This window comes from Typopeltis vanoorti, chromosome 19 (genome assembly GCF_054136105.1).
Source record: "Typopeltis vanoorti isolate ZY-2024b chromosome 19, IOZ_Tvanoo_1.0, whole genome shotgun sequence".
NCBI classification, from domain to species: Eukaryota; Metazoa; Arthropoda; class Arachnida; order Uropygi; family Thelyphonidae; genus Typopeltis; species Typopeltis vanoorti.
Window position 1 is genome coordinate 91,755,315 of NC_143567.1, and position 15,849 is coordinate 91,771,163.

General features: G+C 35.8%; 1 protein-coding gene across 3 annotated transcripts in view; it reads right to left on the reverse strand.

The window, feature by feature from the left end:
• LOC150096339 (uncharacterized) overlaps window positions 1-15,849 on the reverse strand; it is a 110,396-nt gene that overhangs the window by 47,186 nt on the left and 47,361 nt on the right. For all 3 annotated transcript variants that reach the window (XM_090409401.1, XM_090409403.1, XM_090409402.1), the window contains exon 4: window positions 3,912-4,127. In XM_090409401.1, the coding sequence (XP_090265527.1) occupies window positions 3,912-4,127 (216 nt within the window). The remainder of the gene's footprint in view (window positions 1-3,911; window positions 4,128-15,849) is intronic.

Here is a 15,849-nt window from a genome sequence, read left to right on the forward strand (position 1 = left end):
AGCGTAAGTCTATCTTTTGCAGCTTTAAAACCTGGAGCAGAACGTTCTTCACAGGAAATGAAGGGGCATGATGGCAATTTTTTCCAGTAGAGCCCAGTCTCATCAACATTAAAAATGAGATCAGGAGGATAACTTCCTTGTTCTACACAGTCTTGAAATTCTTTAGGAAAAGCAGCCACTGTTGCAACATCTGCACTTGCCACCTCACCACATAATTTGACACTGTGGCACTTACTTCAAGACTTAAATCTCATGAACCAACCTTTGCTTCCTAAAAATGTTTCTTTGCCTCCATCTGTCTTTTTAAGATCCTCAAAAATTGATTTTGCTTTCTCAGTTATAACAGCCTGTATCAGAGGAATGTTTTTCTGATTCAAGTCATCCACCCATAATGATAATAATTTTTCCATTTTTTCATGAAGTTTATCCCTGCTATAATGTACATGTTTTGCATTTAGTGCTGCCGTAGATTGTTGAGCAGACTGTTTTATTCTATCTGCATTTTTCATAATTGTAGTAACAGTCGATGGAGGTAAGTTCATACTTCTACAGACATTAGCACGTGTCTGCCAATCTTCCATTCTTCGAATCACCTCCATCTTCTTTTCAAGTGTGATTGATTTCCAAGCCTTCTTAACACAAAGTTCTGTTAATTTTTCTGCACTTCTATTATCAGACATGGTATGTAATTACGTACTTTATCAATTTAAATATGTATATATATAGGTAAAAAAAAATTAAATAGAACAATTAGGTAGATTCAACAGTAAAACTAGATTTGATACATATACGTCGTAGTAGCTCGGTAAACACTCGAACACTACAGTGTCTGCTAGTGTTGTTTCTCGGTCAACCACACTACAGTAAGAAAGCACGTGCAGGTGTTAAACTGTGAATGAAATTATTATGTATATTCTGTTCTTCATTCACATTTAACATAACCTATCATATATTAAGCATGACTTGTTTAAAAATTATTTGTTAATCCCTTGTTTAAGAATTATTTTTCATGTATTATTCCTGAATTTCATCAGCTATTATTTGATTAAATAATTTTAATGTATATTTTACTATTGGAAAGACCCAGTGATAAATATCATTTATCTTATTTGCTTTATTCCTTCAATAATATTATGAGAAATTATATGTATATAATTTAATGTACCTTATATATATACTGTAACATATATTTTATTATTATTAATTGTAAATGAAATGAAAGAGAAAATGAAGTAACTGTAATATTTTATTAATGTTTTTCATTACTCAATGTAAAAGTATAGCCTTATGTAACATTAACGCGAATGTTTACATTTTGTTCGTTGCCATGAAGAGAGAAATAAAATGGAACGTGCGTGGGTAGACCGTGAGCTTCGATAACGAGGAGAGAAGAAAATATACGAGTGGAAAAATAAGCAGAAGAAAAGGAGAAGTTTTGAAGTGGGAAGAAGGAAGGATATAAGCAAGGGGGTGAAAGTAAATAAAAAGGACTGAAGGGCAGGAATTCAAGAAGGTAGTATTTTAAAATGTGCAAAGACGAAGTAAAAATTTGTAGATAGCTAAAAGTAAAATCAGCAGTGGCATTTATAGGAATTTGGTGCCGTATTTGGATAATTAAAGGACTGGAAGGGTAATGAAGGATTCAGAATAGATCCAGTTAGCTTAGAATTACTACTTATTTCTATATAGCTTTTAGGAAGAATTGTACGGAACTTAATTTGTTGTGAAGTAGTAAACAAGGACATCAATCTCCCTAAAGTTGCCGTTGAGAATTGTGAAGCGCAACAAATAATAATCTAGTTATGACCTTGAAGAATTCTTTTTTAAATGTGTTCAATAGGTGTAATAAATATAATTTGAAGAGGTGCTCATATTAAATCTGACGTGCTGAAGATTAATTCCGGTAAGGACAGTCATATTTTATTTGTTTCTGTGTATGAAGACTTGAGTGATAGTTCCATTTTGCTCATTCTAACATTTAATGTGACATATCGCCAAGTTAGAAGTTAAAAATAATTTGCCTTGAAATAATATCTGCTGTGTTTAATGATATGATAAGTGCCAGCTGAGAGTTAAGTGTGGAGTATAACTGAGAAATATGAGCAACCTAATTAAACAAGAAATTCTGTCGTATTAATCTAAGTAGGGAATTTTGTAATTGAGAAAACTGTGAAACTTGTAGGTGAAAATTTTGAAGACTGAATTAATATAAATGATTTGACCCGATGTTCTAACTTAATTGTAATGTCTCATTTTAGAAGTGGAATTCATGTATTCATCATATAACCTTATATTAAATGTTTTGTTTTATTAATTTCAATACTGTGATTGCCTGATTCTTTTTTATTGCACCGTTCATAAATAATTCGAATCTAGCGGGAGCCTCAAATGAAAAATATTGAATTCGGCCTGAAAGAGTAAGGAGACTGCTAATTTAATTGAAAATTGATTCTACTATTTTATATAGACTAATCCAAATATAGGGTGGCGCAGTATAAATATAAATTTCTCTATATTTGTATTAGTGATCAATTGGCAATTAATAGATTTTATTAATAAGAGTACGTTGCAACAAAATGGCGGATTCGAAACTAGGATGTACGTTCCAACACAGGCAACCACCGTTAGTGAATCGGCGTAAATTGAACCGCCATAAACCGAGGGCTGCCTGTAGTGATTTATAACACGGTTGTAAAGTCCATAATTTCTAAAATGAATGCTGATCACCGTACAACACTAAAAGAAAGAATAACTCATCGGGTAGTGAAACCACAAATAGTGAATGAGAAAGGAATGGTATAATAGACTTGTGTTTTTTAGGATGGGCTTCCCATGATGAATTGCGACTTCATGGAAGTCCTGAATAATAATAATAATAATAATAATCATCATCATCATCAAATTCCTGCCATGTACTCTCAAGGGGTGTACAGGATATGATAGTACTACATGAAAAAAATTATATCATTACTAACTTCCTATCTACAATTTTCCTCCAAATCAGTCTGTTACTTGTCAAGACTCCAACCTTAACAGATCTTATATTTCTATCGTCTAAGGCACTTTGTACCATATCAATCCACTTATATCTTGGTCTTCCTCTGGGTCGTTTTGCTACCAACCTGGCAGAGAACACTTGTTTTGCTAATCTTTTCTCTTCCATTCTGTTTAAGTGACCATACCACCTGAGATTAGCTCTCCTAACGCATTCCTGGATGTTGACAATGTCACGTTCTTTCCTAATATCCTCGTTTTTAATATGATATTGCCATTGATGCCATCTGTTCACGCCTCTAATCTTTCTCAGGACTCTCATATCTGTGGTCTCTAGTCTTTGGTCAAGTGTTTTACTCTGACCCAGCTCTCAGATCCATAAGTAAAAACTGGTTTGAACACTGTCTTGTATACAGCTAATTTAGTGTTTCAACTAATTTCTCTCTTATTCCATATGAATTTATTCAATTGACTTCCTACCATACCAGCTTTGCTGATTCTGTTGTCTATTTCTATACTGAATTTACCATCTTCACTAAATATCGTGCCTAAGTAGCTGAAATGTTTTACTTGTTCCACAGGTTCTCCATTCACAACACAGTTGATATTTTCAATGATTCTGTCTATTTTCATTGTCTTTGTCTTTTTATTGCTGACCTTCATACCATATCTATTACAACAGCTATTCAATTTAGTCAGAGAATCTTGCAGACTTGTAGCAGATTTATTTAGAAGTATGACATCATCTGCATAAAGCAAAGCGCTGACATTAACATCTCCAATTTTGATATCATGTTTAATACCACAAAATCTGTATAATACTGATAAGAAATTCAAAGGTAAAAATTAGTTCAGACAATATGATTGTCAGTTAATGAGAACCTTTTTCATTAAGTAATAATTTACATTTAGCTTACCTGCAATTAAGCAACCAACAGTGATAAGCAGAATAGACATGCAGATTTGGAAGGCAGGGAGTGGCTTGCGTAGCACAATAACAGAAAGAAGTAGTGTGACTAGAGGAGCACATCTTTTAATCGCTGCATACATTGGAATTGTCAAACCTTTAAGGGCACTAAGAGCAGTCACAGAATTCAAAGCATAGAATATGCTAGGAGCTAAAAATGCAAATCCTGAAAAATTATAAATTTACAGTTAAATCACAACTGCTTTAAATATCTCAAGGAATACGCAGTTGATTCCTACAAGTAAAACATCATTATAGCAAATTTCTACACCCATTAAATTACAGTTAGTGAAGTATAGTAGCAAGGCTTTTAATTTAAGATAGCAAACAGTAGAAAGGTCAAAATTCATTAGAGCAAACTACAATTGACAATCAATATCCTTTACTCACAATGCCAATTTATTTAAATCATACCACAGGATAGCTACATTACCATTATTAATTACTGTCCTCTCCAGTTTTGCATTGTGAGCAAACAACTGAATATTTCCTTAAATCACTTGCTATATCATTAAAATACAAATTAAAAGAGTGATTGCCCTAGAGCAGAACCCTGAGGCACTCCACCAGTCACCCTCATTCTCCTAGATTCCACTCCACCATATACTACTCTCTGGTGTCTATTTGTCAGTCACCAGAAAGTGTCACTCACCTATCTACTGCAATGTCATCTATACATATCACATTATGAATGAAAAATCCAGTGTTTTCAAGATTCCATAACTAAATTGAATAACTGCTGGAAAAAGATTGGTGTATGAAAATCAGCAATTAAAGACAAAAAATATGGGCAGGACTATGGAAACATCAGCTGCAATCTCAATGAAGAATCTATAGAACAAATTAAATATTTCAAGTATTTGGGTACAATTTTTAGTAAAGATGGCAATTAAATATTATTATTATTATTATTAGACACCTCCAGGGAGTCAGACTCATCGAAGGAGGCCACATACTACACCCACACCAGCTATCATACTTATTCTAGAATTCATTCAACATTGCTTGCACTCAAAACATCCAAAGGCAATCTGTTCCAATCACGCACCACCCTCTGAGAGAAAAATCCAGTCCTTACCCCCTTCTTAGCAGCCTCCATTCTCAGCTTCCAAGAGTGCCCTCTTGTCCTTTCCCCACCCTCCATAAATTGAAAAATTTTATTAATTGAAATCCTGTATGACCCTTTCAGAAGTTTCTAAGTCTCAATCATATCACCCCCTCTTTCTCCTGTTTGCTAGTGTCTGCAGTCTACAAATTCTCAATCTGTCTTCATAATGAGTATTCCACAATCCTGATATCATTTTTAACACTCTCCTTTGTACTCTTCCAATATATCAGAATCACAATGGAAACCAGGAGACCAGACCTGCACACAATAGTCCAAGTGAGGTCTTATCAAGGCCTCGTAAAGAGGCAAAATAACATCCTTATTTTTACATGTGAACGTTTGTTTCATGATTGCAATTATCTTTTGAGTGATATATCCTTTGCGACATGGCCCCTGAACTTCAACTTCCTATCTATTAACACTCCAAGATCCCTAGCCTCGTCAGTTTCTTCTAGCCCAATCACACCAATATAATACAGCACTGGATATTTAATCATACCAAGTGAATGACTTTACATTTACTCACATTGAACTGACACCCATTTTCCCATATCCACAATTCCATCCTATTCAAATCATTCTGCAAGTACTGCATATCAGCAGCATTCCTAATTAACCTACCTATCTTTGCATCATCATCAGCAAATAGCTGTATGTTGCTTATCAAATCCTTTCCAATATCATTAATGTACAGATTGAATAACAGTGGACCAAGTACTGATCCTTGTGCTACAACTTGTTACTTTAAACCCTGCAGACTCAGATTCCCCAGTATACCACTTTTTGATATCTGTCAGTCAGCCATCCTCTAATCCATGCCAATATTCTATAACCCAATCCCATTTTCTCCAATTTATGCAACAATCTACCATGCTGTATTCTGTCGAAATCTTTAGCAAAATCCAAAAGTATCATGGTGTATCCATTCCCCTTGTCTAGTTCAATGGTTAAATTGTTATAGAATGCGGGCAAGTTGCTAAAACATCACCTTCCCTTAGTAAACCCATGTTGTTCATTGCGAAGTAGAGATTCACTGTCAACCCATTTCTGAATGCGAGCCCTAACCAATTTTTCCAAAATCTTCACCACCACTCCTGAGATACTAATTGGTCGATAGTTGGATACATCGGTCTTTGCATCACCGTTGTGCAGTGGAATTACCATACATTCCTTCCATTCCTGCATAATCTTCCCTGTTCAGAGATTCATATTAAACAGCCTGGTCAAAGGAATGGCCCGTTCAGATGAACACTGAATGGGCCATTCCATCAGTCCCTATTGCTGAATTCTTATTCAATTTGTGCAACAGCTCTAATACTTCAGCCTCACACACCTGCGTTTCTTCATCTAGTGAAGAGGTAACAGTGAGCTCAATGTTGCATTCACCATGTTGATAGCTTTTAACAAAATGGGCACTCATTAACTGAACAACCTCTTCTGCATCTGTAACCCTCATGCTTAAATTTAGAAGAGTTATCCTTTCATATTCATTCTGTCTTTTACTTGCAGCATATCAATAGAATTCTTGTGGGTTGTCAGAGCCAGTTTCTTTTCATACTCAGATTTGCTTTCCGTACAACAGATGTGACTATTCTAGCCTGCTGCTTATAACGTTAATAACGACCGTCATCCTTATGCAAAGGGTATTCCTTGCACATCGTCATTTTCTTAAGAGTCTCTTGCTTAATAAGATTACACATCCATTTGACTCCTACTTTGTTTATTCTTTGAACTCTCGGGACATATTCGGATATCGCATCATTTAAGTATTGTTTCAATGCTTCCCATGCACTGTCGATATTCTTTCTATCCAGCAACCGATTCCTGCTTTCCTGCTTTGTAGTTCAGCATGTAACCTTTCCTGAATGAAACATTCATAAACTTAGTCACTTCCCAAGTGAGTACTGCATGATCACTGTCACCAACCGAAGGCAGAATAGTTACATCTTTAATTGAAACGCCCTCTCACACTATAATCAAATATAAGACTCTTTGCCCTCAAGTTTCTTCTGTCACATGCTGCTTGAGGAAGTTGTCCCGCAACAGCTCAATAAATGCATTTTCATTCTTCTCATGAGATTCTACAGCTACCCAATCAATATTTGGATAATTAGTCTCCCATTATGATTACTCTTTTCGTGCTCATCTTTTGTATTTAGTAATGCATTTCTTCATCACTAGCAACCGATCCACCAGGTCTGTAACAATACCCCCCCCCCCACTATGTAATTGATCTTGATAGATTCCACCTCACACCAGCTTCAAAGTCAGTGCCACATGAAATATTGTTAGTAGTAGTACTGCAATCATAGATCTCAACTCTAACTTGACTCGAATCAAGTTAGAGTTGAGATCCCCCCTCCTCTCCTTCCTAAAAATACTGTACCCTTGACACCAGTTAATAGGTCAGATTCTGATAGCCAGGTCTCAGTAATACCTACAACTGGAGGTAGCAACATATTGACTAAAGCAACAAACTCTATCCCTTTGTTTCTGATACTCCTAGCATTCGTGTACAGACATAATAATCTACTTGTTTGTTCTTTTGTATTGTCTTGTCTGCAGTCTGCCTGACACAGTTGGACAACTTGCAGATCTCTATTCTCTAATGCCTTACACATGTAGACATCTTTGCACACATTTGATGGGTCCGAACCAGATGAACACAAAACCAAAATCATTCTCTCCTCGTCAACATTTCCACGTTAAAGCCCATTCGCATCATTAACAGTTATATAACATTGTCGCTCTTACACTCACATTCACATCATTCCTCCCTTTATAATTTAGTTTCCCTGACTCTGTGTTAGGTCTCATACCAGTTATTAGTTTTTCTAGACTCCTGATACCAAACGCATTCAGGCGTAGGCCGTCCCTCTTATACAAATCCAGTCTTCCCTTGAACTCACTCCACAGATCCAAAAACTCACATCCATTCCTTCTACACAGCCTACTCATCGAATCGTTTGCCACATAGCCCTTCTTAATTCATTTTTATCATAGCAAGGTAAAATACTGACGATTTTCACTTTCTCACTCTTCACTCTCGCTTCTTCCAACAACCCTTTCATGTCCTCTCTCTCATACTGAACTTATCGCCAATTAAGTCATTAGCTGACTACGACTACTATTTCTTTTACTTTTCTTTTCTGTTTTTGAATTGCTTGCATTATATAAGTTCTAAAAAAATTAAATCCAATAAAACACCTACAGCAAGGCTAAGATGCTGATAAACTGAGACAGTTAAAAGTGCCTTAGGAGACCAAAATGTAAAATCTGAAAGATGGACTAATGAAATCAAACAGAACTAGAGAAGAAAAAGGGTTAAAAAAGTATAAAGAGAGAGGGAGGGGGTGGAGAGTAGTTACATGAAGAATAAGACTAAGGCCAGGAAAGTGACTAGTATAGTAAAAACTATACTAGTTATCCCTGTGATCCAAATAAAATTCTAAGGACTTCTACTGTTACGTACCGAATAGGAGGAGAAATAAATGTGGAAGAATATTGGTTGAAGATGGGGATGAGTGACCAAATGCAGGTGACATAGTGAAGTAGTGTAATGATTACTTTATTTTGAGATATTACTTCTAGAAAAGTAGATTTAATTACTAGAGGGATGGGAAGGGTTCAGTTTAATAGTTCAAAAGGATGTTAATAAGGCAGTGGGACTGAATGAGGATTTCATGTGTTTTAAGAAAAGGCTGTTCAACGAAAGACCAGTTTGTACTTTTTTGGTAGTTTTTTAGATTTTGGAGAAATTAATGAGTGATCATATACAAAATTGGACAGACGAGGGTAACGTTATCAGTGAGGATAAATATGGATTTATTAAGGGGCACTCTTGTTGCAATCTGCTGGTTTTCTAATAAAGCAACAAGCAGTTGATGAAAAAAGGCATATACTGCTTCTTTTTTTTTTTTTTCTACCAAAGATCAGACTAGATACACATGATAAAGTGATATTTAAGTTGCAGAGTATGCACTTAGATATTGGGTTATTGAACCAGATTGGAGATTAGCTGTTTGATACATATCAGAGAGTTGTATACAAGTAAGCAGTATCAACTGGATTGCAGGAGAATATTCAGTTGTTTGCAGATAATATGAAGCTGGGAAAGGTTACTAGCAATAGTGTCAATGTTGTGGACCTTCGGGAGAATTTGAATAAGCTGGACAAGGCATATGAATGCATGAGGATGTTCACTACATTAAACTGACAAGTTAGTGATATTTTGGGTCCATGGTTGGAAAGTTGCATACTCTAGAGGAGGTGGAAGTGACAAAGGATCTTGGAGTGATGACTGATTGAAATCTGAAGTTCAGTGGACATACTATGAAGGTGGTGAAAGGTAAACCAAACGACTGCTGAAATGCTGAGAAGTACAATGATCAACAGACAGAGGAAGAGTGGTGATTCTGTACTATAATCATGATCAGATCTGGAATTTAAAGAGAATAAATTAACCTTTGAGAAAGTACAAAGGCAGATAACAAAAATGATATCAGGACTGTACAATGTTAGTTATGATAATAAACTAAGAGCATGTAGACTGCAGAGTTTGGTGGATAGAACACAAAGAGGTGGTATGATTAAGAAATTAAAATTGTTGAAAAGAAATTGCAGAATTAACACTGACCTTTTGTATGGTAGAACAAGAGGAAGGAACTAGAACAGGAGGTCATCCATAGAAGTTGTAAAGAAAAAACTACTGAGGATGAAAATCATGTGAATGGGTAAAGAAGTGAGTGACAATTCTCTACTGGCCACAAATTGTGCCTTTTCCATCAGATTGTTACAGACCACACAAAATGTCAGTGCAGTTCCTTAATAATAGTTTTACATATTTTAGAGTCAGTTAGCTAATGCTAAATTGAGAAGAACAATAAGAAACAATGAAGAGAGGTTTAAACAAACCAGTGTAACAGGCAATGTTGATGGATATTAGTTCAATGTTGACATATGTCAAATTGTGCATTCCAGATTGAAGAGATAAGTTATTATAATGGTGGAATTTCAATGTAGGAAAAGTATGAAGTTAAAGATTCAAGTGTGATGGTGAACAAGGAGTTGGACACAATGTTAAATCCTTTAGATCAGTGCTTCCCAAACTTCTGGATGTCAGGGCCCCCTTTGCAAAAATTAAAATATTTCACGGCCCCCCCCTCGAAAAAAAATCGTAATAGAGAGATATATTATTACGATATTTATTGTATTTATATTCAACACAAAACATACACAGCGAATATTGCAAAAATCAAATGCATATATTACATTTTTTGCCTCTTACCATTTGGTTCTGAAGACGATGCGGGCTGTTCTGGTAAAATATGAAATACTGTCCTTTTTTTTTTTTTTTTTTTAGTCTGTTTCTGCTTCTGATTGTTAGCAGGATTTTTATTTTTTTATCAGCCACTTATCCATCTCAGGGTTATATTTTTTAACGTAGAATCGATCAAGTAATATCACCACTTACCGATACTGGCACATCACAGACTGATAACATGAAATTAGTGAATATTACCTGAATAAGGGAATCCCCGGACCAGGAACATTTTTCTCTTTTGTGACTCTTCTCCCTTTACGGTAATTAAGCCTAACGCGAAACAGACAGCAAAGGCAGGTTATTAAAACATGTATATGATTGGTGCGGTATTAACAAAAGATCACGCAACCAAAAGATAAAAGCATAGCTGACAATTGAGTTGAAATGCTAACTCTCTTCAACCAAATTCCATATGTAAAACTGCCATAACATTCATTATATATATATATATATATATTACTTAGTTTTAACACTTTTACGAATTTTAACACGTTCGGTTGAATTTTATTGCTACCTTGGGAAATCGAACTCGCACACATCTAATTAATAACAATAGTTTTTAGTTAGATACTATGTTTGCCCATGCAACATATGGTTTTGTTTCAGTCTATACAGCATAGTTTCTGTATGAGAGAACATGTGATTCATTAATTAGTGTGTTTTTATTCCAGTTGTCTCTAATTGCACTATTTGTTGAGAAATATATTACACAGACTCCTCGTACCTTATTCACTGGCATAATAAAAGTACTTGTTTTTATTGCCTGTGCAGTATAGTTAGGGAGGGCATGTTGTTTACCACTGCAAGCGAGTTACTATCTCCCCACATGAACTTGTTTAAGCTTTTTTTCATGTGTGAAGTATATGCAAAACTTTTATTAGTAACAGAAAACTAGATCGGATGACAGTGTTAATATAAAACGAGTTTTGATGTGTATATAAAGTCCATATCAACAGTCCCTGATTACGAACCCGTGATGAAAGGGACAGGAAGATTTAGAGCTTCCCTGGAGAGCATTCGAAGTAAATACAATTAACCACTGCTTTGAAATGAAACATATGAATAAGCAATATTTATTAATATTCATTAAGCGCCGAAATACGCACACCAATGTGTGAATTTTTCCATTAAAATATAAAAAATAACAAAAAAAATAATAATAAAAGTTAAAATACGTTTCTTTTAAAATAAAAAAATCTACTTAGTCTTAAAACATTTAAAATTTGTTTTCATTATTTCACGGCCCCCCTCAACAAAACCCAAGGCCCCCAAGGGGGCCGCGGCCCACAGTTTGGGAAGCGCTGCTTTAGATAGCTGCATACTGAACAGACTAACAATATGGGACTTATCTGATTAAACTATTCTTCATTGGGTTAATTCTTCTTCCTGTTTTCCAGGAAGGAGAATGAGCAAGATAACTAATGCTTTGGATATGAGAAGTAAACAAGCAAGAGTACTGGTTCTGTGAACAAATGATTTTGTTGGACATAAGCAGAATGTGAGGATGAATATCAGGTTATTGAGGATAGTGAAAGAAAACAGTGTGGTAGAAAAGGTTGTCAGCATGTTGCCAAAGTATGACAATGAAAAGTTGAGATGGAGTGCAATAATCATGAATAGTGTGCTAGCAGAGTTGTGTGAGGAGAAGAGGGTACAATCTGTAGATGTATGGCATGCATTTGAAGGAAGAATGGATTTGTATAAAAGTGGCAGGCTGCATTTAAATGGATTTGGTGTGAGTCAACTGGAGAGACTGTTGTTAAAGGAAATGTAATGAATAATGGAGAATGGAATGGGTGAGAATGAAATGCTTATTAATGGAAGCAGCAGTAGTGTGTGTGTGTGAGAGAGAGAGAGAGAGAGAATGGGAATGCAGAAGGAACAGGAAACAGGGAAGGTCAAGGTAGACAGGGAGATATGATATATAAAGAGTGGATGTTGGAAGTAATAGTGAATGTGTGTGTATGGGGATAGTCGGCATAGGAATGGGATGGCCTTGGATATGAGGGATGTATAAGACTGAGGAGATATATATGAAATAAGTGAAATATGAAATATATATGAAATTGATAAAGGTGATTGCACATGTGTAGGTGTGGGGAAACTCAAACACAACCCAAAGGGGCATGGGTAAGACTGGTTATAGACCTAAAGGTGAACTACTGTGTTTATTTACAAATACCAGAAGCATCGGAAATAAGAGAGATGAAACTGTTTCCCTGAGTTAATTTACCCAAAAATTGTTGGAATAAGTGAAACATGGTTGGATGAGGATGGTATCCTGACAGAAATAGAAACGGAAGGGTACGAGGATTTTCTTGAGGATAGAAAGGACAAGAATGAAGGGGAGAGTGTACTGGAGATGATAGCAGGAAATCAAGTCCACATATGGTGGAGATGCAAGATGAAAATACTGAAAATGGTTTTCAAGAAGTATGGTGTGAGGCAGAAAGGAGGAGATGTTTAGTTGAATATTGCTATAGGCCAGGCCAGAGAATGTTGAGGGTGGTGATGAAGAAATATAAGCAACTTGGGTTGGTGAACAAGGGAAGGGTGATCGCTATTTTAATTATAATGGGCAATTTTAATTATAGTAATAGAGATTGAAAGGAAGAAATAGAATTTGGGAATAATGAAAAAAAAAATGAATTTCTTGAGCTTTTCTGAGACAACTGTGATTGTGAGTAGGATGTCACATTTCCCTCCAACTGCATAAAGTGATCATGAAGGGTGACAATCTGGGTGTGGCTAACCATATGAAGACTTCTGTGAGGAAAAATGCATGTGGAATTACAAGATTGGTGATTATGAAAAGCTTAGGAATCAGCTTGAAGTAATAGCGTGGAATGATGACTTAAGCAGGAATGAAATAAATACTATAGAATGTTTTTTCACTTGTTTACAAATTAAATTAAACTTGCCAAAAAATTAAATTCTTGTTTAATCCTTCACTGAATTGTTAAAAGTTTACTCATGAAGTATCTTCATGACTAGACTACTTTGTGTGTGTGTGTGTGTGTGTGTGCGTGTGCGTGTAGAGGCTAATGACTTAACATCAGCCTTAGTATCCCATAATGCAAAAGAACACTCTTTCTTTATGATGTGTATAATGCTATGCATTATAGGAGGGCCACTACCCAGACTGGTTTCAGTCTTTATTGAAATCACATCAATAGGAGCCAGATCCAAAAAGAGATACCAAGGTTGAATTAATGCAGAAGTCATATGTTTCCCATATATCTCAATAAAGGCCAAAACTGGTCTATGTGGTGACTCTCTCATAATGCATAGCATTATGCTTCATCTTAAAGGAAGTGTGCTTTGCATTATGGGATACAAAGGCAATTGAAGTGAAGTTGACAAGTAGCCTAGTCGTGAAGATACTTCATGTGCAAACTTTGTCTGCTTATGTTTGGATGAAGGATTAAACAAGAATATAATTTCTTGGCAAGTTTAATGAAATAAATGCTGCTTGGGCATTGACTAAGAGATATTTAACAGCATCAATGTGTGAATGTATTCCAAAGGTCAAAAGGCTGAATAAGGTAGGTGTCAAATGGATGAGTAAAGTGATCAAGCATGAAATCTGGAAGAAGAAAGCACTAGAAACAGCACAATGCATTTTTCAGATGAATAATAGTATTGTCTTGACTTGGGCAGTAGCAAAACATGTGGAAATTAGAAGATATTTGGTTAACATCATTGATTTGCAACAATGCAGAAAGATAAGTAAATTTTTTCAAATTTTTGCTAATAATACTGAGTTAATTTATTGTAATTATTTGTTTTGTTTTCTAAGTGTGCAAGATAGACTGAGTTATTTAGTCAAAAGTGAAATGTATATTTCCTAAAATTATATATTGTTACTATGGCACCTATGCATAGCAGAACAATGGTGGCCAAGACATCTTTGTTTTTGGTGAGCTAAATTTGCGTGATTTTGTTCACTGGGAACTGTAATAAATGTTTTGAGAGTGAATGAGGAGAGAACAAATTACATGATAACAGAGTAGAGAGTATTAATAGTGGATCAGAAATTGTAAATATTGGTTGAAAGTGGGGTGGCAAAAGTTCAGAAGAACATGGAAGATCTGAAGAAAGAAATGGCTCACTTGCATGTAGTCCTTGACAGCACAAAACACAATGAAAGGCTGCAGAAACAGCAAAAGATTACTCAAACTGAAAACAGAAAAAAAACAAGCAGTCCAAAGTCAAAAAAAAATTGTAAGAATAAACAGATAATTTTTTATGGTGATTCTATAATAAGAGGACCACAAAATCATGTTTCCCTGGTGTGAAAATTAATATCAGTAATGCTGTTAGAATGCAAAGAGGGAAGGTTGAAAAATTGATTGTTTTGGCTGGAATCAATGACCTGAGAAGTAAGGAGTATTGTATGAGAGAGAATGTGCAAGAATTATTGGAAGTAAAAAAGAAGAGTGAGAGGGCAAAGTTTGTGAGTCTGCTGGCACGCTATGATGGAGGTGAATTGAGATGGTGGGTAATGATAGCTAATGAATTAATATTCAAGTTGTGCAGAAGGATTGATGTAAAGTTACTGGAACTATGTCCTGAAGTTTTTTTATTATTATTATTATGGGCAACTCCAAGGAGTCCTTAGACTCATCGAGGGAGGACCTGAACATCATGTTCACCAACTATTCAACATTCACACAGTATCTATCATACTTTGCCTTGAACTCATTCACAGTCATAGCATCCACAACAAATCTGCCAGCTTATTCCACTCATTCATTACTCAAAAAGTAAAAAAATCCTAGCTCTAACACCCTTACTAACCACACTCTTCCCAGCTTCCATGGATGGCCCCTAGTCCTCCCACCACCAGTCCTGTTCTCAAAAGTATCCTCTGAATTAATCCTATAGAAACCCTTCAGTAATTTGAATGTCTCAATCATATCCCCCCGTTTTTGCCTATCAACCAATTTCTGCAACCCACAAATCTTCAACCTGTTCTCATAAGGTTCATTCCATAGACCTGCTATCATCTTGGTCACTCGCCTCTGGATCCTCTCCACCTCCTCCCCATCTAGAAGAATCCCAAGGGACCATATCTGGGCACAGTAGTCAAGATGGGATCTTATCAAGGCTCAATACAGAGGAACAATAACTTGCTTGTCTCTGCTCGTCAATGTATTCTTTAGCAGCCAAGTGATTTGATGAGCTGATTTTGCTACTTTTGCAATGTGCCCCCTAAACTTCAACTGCCTATCCACCAACACTCCCAAATCCCTGACCTCATCAATCTCCCAGAGTACCGTTCCACCAATGTGGTATACTGCTGCTAATCTTTTCGCCCCAAAATGCATAAACCTACATTTTGCCACACATTAAATTGACATCCATTCTCATTAGCCCAGTCCTCCAATCTATCTAAATCATCCTGCAAAATTTTGACATCATCTGCATTCACTATTGCCCTACCCAACTTTGCAT